Genomic DNA, 7,139 nt, shown 5'->3' with positions numbered 1-7,139 from the left:
AACGCACATAATTTGTTTGGACATTATTCTTGAGCACTATATTCAATTAAAACAGCTTGTGTAAAAATAAATTCAAGCAAGCCAAAGAGTACATCTTCGTGATGTCACTGAGTGATCACATGACCCCACAATCAATCCTCCGGTTCTAGGCAACACAGAATGGGGGGACTTTTTTGCTTATTTCCACCCAATAATTCTAAGTAGATCTTCTATTTTTTGGCGTCCCCCCTGTAGTAACTCTGAAGACCCCCTAGGGGTCCCGGACCCCCTGTTGAAGACCTCTGGTGTAGGTCCATTTGAATCCACTTTCAGAGTTAAATGAACACTTGAAACTATACTGTAAATTTTGTCTATTTTGCCAGACAGGATTCAGTGCCCAAGGGCCATGGTGATTGAGATAAACTGCCTCATTGATCACCTGTCACAGGTATGGATTAAGGCTGGGATCAATGGAACCGCCTTCTGGACCTGAGTGGTGTCAGGGGGAAGTCTCTGAGCCTGATAATGGGCCTGTGTTTGTGTGTGTGTGTGTGTGTGTGTGTGTGTGTGTGTGTGTGCGTGCGTGCGTGCGTGTGTGCACGCGTGTGTGTGCGTGTGCGCACGCGCGTGTGTGCGCGCGCGCGCGTGTGTGTGTGTGTGTGTGTGTGTGTGTGTGTGCGCGCATTTGCTTGTGCGTGTGTGCGTATGTGCGTGTGTGTGTGTGTGTGTGTGTGTGTGTGTGTGTGTGTGTGTGTGTGTGTGTGTGTGTGTGTGTGTGTGTGTGCATGCCTTCATAGTGAAATTGTACATTACAAGATTCATATAGGCCAATTGTATTGTGTTTTGCTAAATTATATTCATCTGTGTTAAATTAATTTGTATACCGTTAATACATTTACTGTGAAATAAAAACATTAATAGAATAATGGTAAGGACCTTTGACAAAAGCAAGCAATAACGTGTAGTTATCGTTGGAAACAAATTGACACCCCATGTCCTTAGAGCTTAGACCCTCATTCAGGCAAGGAAAAACACCTAAAGAAAACCCCCTTTCTGTGATAAAAAAGAGGAGAAACCCTGGGAAGGCTCACAAAAAAACAGGCATACAAAATTGCTTTGTGGGCAATATTTAAATGCGAAACAAACTCAGCGTACAATCGCAGGGCATAATGAGGGGATTAACATGTATAACAATCTGAGTGTAGTAATAAATAAAACATTAAGAGAGTCAAACTATGAAATTACATGGAAAGGCCTTTCAATACAAGTACATTTTAAGAATGGATTTAAAAGAAGATTTATAATATGATTTATCAAGCCTGTGCACCACAGACAGGTGATTCAGAGTCGAGGAGACCTCAAAGGTATTCAGTCACCCTTTTGTCTTCAGTCTCCACTCGGGAACAACCACCCTGAGGGCCTCAGCCCTCAGGCTATAAGGGGTTACTAACTCACAAATGTAATCAGTGGCCAGCCCATAAAGTGCCTTAATGGTAATCAATCAAATCGTATAATCAATCCTAAAGCAGACAGGCTTTAGTGGGGAAGTTAAAATAGGAGTAATATGTTCTCTTCTTGTGGTTTTATACATCCACCAGCAGTGTTCTGTACAATTTACAGTGAGGCATGTTAAACGTCATCGTTAAAATGGTCAGCATTTCTGTAGCATCTTTATATCACACTTCATACACGTTATGGATTCAGTGTCTAGCTTGCTCCAGGACAGTTCAGCATGAAGCCAGGACTAGCCAGCCTTTTGTTTTCTAAACAACCACTTTGACTCTATACAGAGACACAGCCACCTTATTGCAATAGTCAAGGCTCATAAGTGCATGTATGAGGATTCTGGTGTCTTTAAAATTGAAAATGGATCTGATCCTCTATTCCTGTGATGATAAAACATGTCTGACTCTGAACAAGTGTGTTAAAGTGGCTCTCAAAATTTAGGTTGGGATCAATTAATACACCATGTTTTTTTGGCAACAGGCTATATGTTTATAGGCAGACACCTATGGAGCATACTTGCTGTACATCAAATAGTGAAAATACAAGACACATTGTAGATTTGTAGATCTGTTATTTTCGCAGAATGTTCACCTTTTTTTTGCTGATGTTCACCTAAAGCAGACATATTCTTTCAGAAATCTTAATTTAAACTAACACTGCAAACTTGATTGACAGGTATGTAAAGTCAACTTCAACAACGTTGAACAAGAAGATTTTATAAAATCAGGAGGTGCTCTTTTGTTTGCTTATAAGTGCAAGACATTTGTTGGGTTATGATCAAAAGAGGACAAGCCTATTACTCCCATAATGTAGTACAATATTGTGTAGTAAAAAAAAGATAGGCAAAGAGTAACTTGTGAGTGTGACACATAATTATGAAGTCTAATACGGTGTATCTTGCTCTCAATTTAAAAGTATTACCATTGTGCAATAAGCAAGAGACAATTAATTGCCCAAAGGTTGTAAAATAAATAAATCAATAAAAATGCTGCTTATAGCCTATTAATCTCACATCTCATATTCCCACCCAGCAATGTAGTGTCAGTCAGTGGAGTTATCTACAATGAGATGTGAAATCCATACAATTTAAAATGCAGTTTCACTATCAACCTCAACACCTGATCAGTTTTAGAGGGACATATATTGTGCACATATAATCTTCACAGCATATCGAACATAGAGTGCAGTCCAGAGGCGTCAATTGGGTATGGCAAGCTATGGCAGCTGCCATACCTTGGCTACAGGGGGGAAATAATAAAATGTACTTTTCATCGTGCCTGTTTCTAATTAAGGTATGGCAACATGACTGGTGTCTTGTACACCAGCCATGTTGCCATACCTTAGCTTTTTCTGAACTGACGCCACTGGTGCAGTCTCGTGAGACCTTTCAGTGAACAGGCTACAAAACTATCTTTAGGACCCTGTGTGTATCTTCTGCCTCATCCTTTGTAGTTTTGTGTTGAGAGATGAGGGAGACTGAGATGTGCTTCTTATCACGAATCACATCGAGCTGTTAACAAATGGAGAGGCTACAGTGCAATTTAAAAAAACAAACAAGGATCACTCCAGCTTCAATTATAATTTTCTACTTTGTTTTTTGTAGGTCTAACTTATTTTCTGAAACTATGAGGGCGCTTACATTTCGGCTGTACAACTGCAATTGGCTGAGACAGTAATATAGTGGCGGTTAGCTTTGTTCTTATGATAGACTTGCGCTCAATTAAATATATTTAAAGGGAGAGAGCGTCGAATTGCGCGGAACTTTTTTTTTCTCCTTCCACGGTTTGGCTGCTACTTTCTTCACTTCAGGTTAGTATGCTTTTTCCTTTAAATACGTAGGCTAGTTTTTGTTTATTGTGATTTGTTTATTTGTGTATCCAGATTGCTCTGTCGCGTGGGAGAGAAGCCCATGGCCCGCTTTGCGTTAATAAAAGTAGCCTATTTGCAGGATTCCCTGCTCACAACTAGGCTACACATGGAAACGTTTGATCAACTTGAGCAGATATATGTTTTTCCACGTGAATTCTCATTTAGTGCGAGCAAGCAACGTGTCAGTGCATACTAATTAGTAGCTATATCAATTGGTGTCTCCTCTTTACGCAAAGGCTGGATGTGGGAATAAGCAGATCAATTATCCACTTATCCACTACAGCAAGTAGGTCTATTTCTAAAAGGATAATTGGATTAAAAAAAGAATTAAGGCCTATCAGAATCGCTGATAAAAACTGCACAAAGCCCCGCGCGTCGCGGTGTGATAATTGAACGTGTCTTCATTGCCTCTCTCTTCTTGTGTGTAGGAGTAGCTTCATGCAGCCATGGGGAATAGGGAGTGCGCTTCCACACTTCTGATCTGTCTCGCGTTGACAGCGCTCTGGCAAACGAGGTAAGATGTTTGAATGGAGAATTCCTTAAAGGAATCTGTTTTGATGATCACTCGTCATCATCTTTCACTGGAATTCTTCAACCATGTTGGACTTCAAATCACGTTTCATGATGGAACACGATGGAACATGGGCAGTCTGGGCACGATGCATTGATACATTTAGACCTACTGTTAGTTGAGAACATGAAAAAGAACAGTGCTTTATTCACATTTCCCAATACATGTGACCTGACTTTGACCCTCCAAATCTACAAGTAATGTGACAATGTTTGTTGTAGGAATAATCTGAATTAATTTACCATAAAGCTCCATCCCTGAACACATTTGCATATTCAGTTGTGTTTTAGCCTCCAACTGTCCAAGATCAGATGGCACACAAATGTTCTGCCTTGATCTGGGTTGTCCTTGTAGAAGTGTGTGTGTGTGTGTGTGTGTGTGTGTGTGTGTGTGTGTGTGTGTGTGTGCGCGTGCGTGCGTGCGTGCGTGCGTGTGTGTGTGCGTGTGTGTGTGCGTGCATGCATGCGCGTGTGTGCGTGCGTGTGTGTGCGCTTGCATGTGTTTGTGGGTTGCACTTGCATCTAATTGCTCATGTTCAACAATAACCTCTTTACCAAACCAGGCCATAGAAAACAATAATAATAGATAGTGGCCTAGTTACATTGAAAAAGATTGAAAAAGATAGCCCTGACATATCAGAGATGGTCACCTCAAATCACAGAAGTGTACACTGTATGATTTATAGGGCCTGCATTTCCAGAGGGCTCAAAATTAAGTTCTCAGATCCCAGAGCCATCACTACACCTGCTCTTATCGTAGATAAGGCTACCTCTGGAACTCTGAGGAATCCGACTATTACAGAGCTTCAGTCAAATACTAAATTAAACACCATTACCTAAATTAAACACGTGACGCCAGGTGAATGACATTACATGGCAGAACGGAAAATGTACAGTATAGACTAGAGTTCAGAAGCAGTTAATGGTTGGTCTTCTTACAGTGTTATCTGGACTCTGTTGATTAGGCCAGTGAATGCTGATCCTGCAACCGATGCCTTCAAAAACAACATAACCCTGTTCACAAGAATTCTGGACAGACTGCTGGATGGCTACGATAATCGTCTGCGGCCTGGTATTGGGGGTAAGGAAGAGCTTTAATATTCACCTTATGAACATACTGTATACTGTGTGTGACTGTGTTTGTGCGTGTGTGAGTGTGTCAGGGCCGGATCTCCCCATAGGCAAGGGGGGGCATTGCCCCCCTAAATGCCCTGTCTGCCCCACCAAACAAGATGGCATGAAAAAATAAAAATATATATATTTCGTTTTTTTTTTTTTATATTATGCTACAGCTGTCGCACCACCAAAACCAACACCATTTCATTATATATACATTTTAAAAACTCCGATCGCCAATGCCATCTCTCTCCCTCTGTACCTCAAAAGAAGTAAAACAAATAATAATGTTCCAGCCAGGCCAGCAGCTCCGCCCCCGATATGCGTTGAATGCGTAGGAGGGAACAGCAGTCAGTCTCGTCTCGACAGACAAGTACACGCACCACTTCTGGTTGCCAACTAACTTCAGTTTTGTCCAGCGCATTAAGGAACTAATCGAGAGAAGGAACAGTTTGTTTTTTAGTTGTGCTTGCAGCTTGTTTCACTTTAACTTCTGTTCTCTTTCTCTGGCTCTTTCGGTCAATATGCGTCGATTTCTGGTTTCTAAACCTCGCGACGCGAGTAGCACTGCTGCTACGGCTCCAGTCAGTCCAGAGGCAGGCTCCGAGCCGTCGTCGACTCGGGGTACAGCTGCTCCTCGACCCGACCCAAACCCTAACCCCCAATTGAGTTCCACAAGCACGGCAACAAGCTGAAAGCGTCGCCGTTCGCAACGCAGCAGCGGCCGCCGACAACAGCACACAGGGAGCAGGACTGGAGGTAGAGCTGCTGCTCCTCGACCCGACCCAAACCCTAACCCCCAATTGAGTTCCACAAGCACGGCAACACAAGCTGAAAGCTTCGCCATACACGATACAGCAGTGGCCGCTGCTAACAGCACTGGCTTAAGCACAACAGCACCATCACAGCCCGCTAATCTTGTTTTTCCAAAACGTCATTTTGGCAAGACAGCACGCGCATTCAGCCCGGGCTGGTACCGTGGAGGAAGACCATGGCTGGAATATTCAGTGAAGCTAGATGCGTGCTTTTGTTTTCCTTGTCGCAAATTTGGAGGAAATATAATGTCATTGTCTGTCTAGTGTCATGTCTGTCTGTCTGTCTGTCTGTCTATCTAGTGTCATATCAGTGTATCAATCTATCCATCCAGTATCATATCTATCATCCATCTAGTGTCATCTCAGTGTCTCAATCTATCCAGTATCATATCTATCATCCATCTAGTCTCATAGTGTATCAATCTATATCTATCAGTTATAGTATCGTTTGCATTCATCTTTGTCAATCACATCAGTTTATATAGCTATCACACCAGTAACATGTCTGTCTTTTGTCATCACATTATTTATCATTTCTTTAACCTTTTGTTGTTTTTTTTGTGTTTTTTTTGAGCGGTGGTCACAACGCTCCTATACGTGGCTGTGTGTGTGGGTCTGTCTGTCTCCGTCCGTGTCTGTATGTAGCCTAAACTTCGGCGCGTAACTAGTGCCGCACCATTTACGCCACTCGCGCAATATATACATCAAAATGTGCGGCTCGGCCGGGAATGGTGTGCTATTACCTTTCGTTCCGATCCGCCTTACCATGCCGACGTAATCGGCAAAAACGACGCTTAATTGTCCCCATTGACTTATAATGGGACAATGCAAGAAATCACTTTCAAGTATTTTTCTCTCGTAAACCATTGGAGCTACAGTTTCAAACCTCGGAGAGGAGATTCATAATGATTTTAAGAATGAATCGAAAAATAATTACATCACTCGGCCTCATGGTGGCGCTATAACGGCCCACTTTACGTTTTGCCCCGTAACTCTTGAACCGTAGATCGGAAAATTAAAATTCTTTTTTCCCTGGATTCCTTGGGTCAAGACGCATCTCCCCATATAGGCCACGCCCATTTGCGGCAGGATAGATTTTCCGCCATCTTGAATTTTCTCCAAAACACACTTTTTGCTCCTTTTCCTACATATTTTCTTCAAATGTCACAAAAATCGGTACACATGATCTATGAGGTGGGTAAACCACCGCTCAGTTCACACGGGTGTGATTGTTTTCTTTTTTTTTTTACTTTTTTGTGTATTTTATTTCTTAAGTTCTGTGAC

At 42.1% G+C, this 7,139-nt stretch overlaps 1 protein-coding gene across 1 annotated transcript in view; it reads left to right on the top strand.

The window, feature by feature from the left end:
• Positions 1-385: 385 nt before the first annotated feature.
• Positions 386-7,139, top strand: part of gabra2b (gamma-aminobutyric acid type A receptor subunit alpha2b) — a gene marked incomplete at both ends in the record, with an annotated part of 29,931 nt that continues 23,177 nt past the window's right edge. The window contains 3 exons of the mRNA XM_080746584.1: positions 386-427; positions 3,789-3,868; positions 4,890-5,005. Of these exons, the coding sequence (XP_080602710.1) occupies positions 386-427; positions 3,789-3,868; positions 4,890-5,005 (238 nt within the window). The remainder of the gene's footprint in view (positions 428-3,788; positions 3,869-4,889; positions 5,006-7,139) is intronic.

This window comes from Nannobrachium achirus, assembly GCF_963921795.1.
Source record: "Nannobrachium achirus genome assembly, chromosome: 17".
Classification (NCBI taxonomy): Eukaryota; Metazoa; Chordata; class Actinopteri; order Myctophiformes; family Myctophidae; genus Nannobrachium; species Nannobrachium achirus.
The sequence above is the reverse complement of the archived record's forward strand: the minus strand, read 5'-3'. Positions and strand labels throughout refer to the sequence as shown.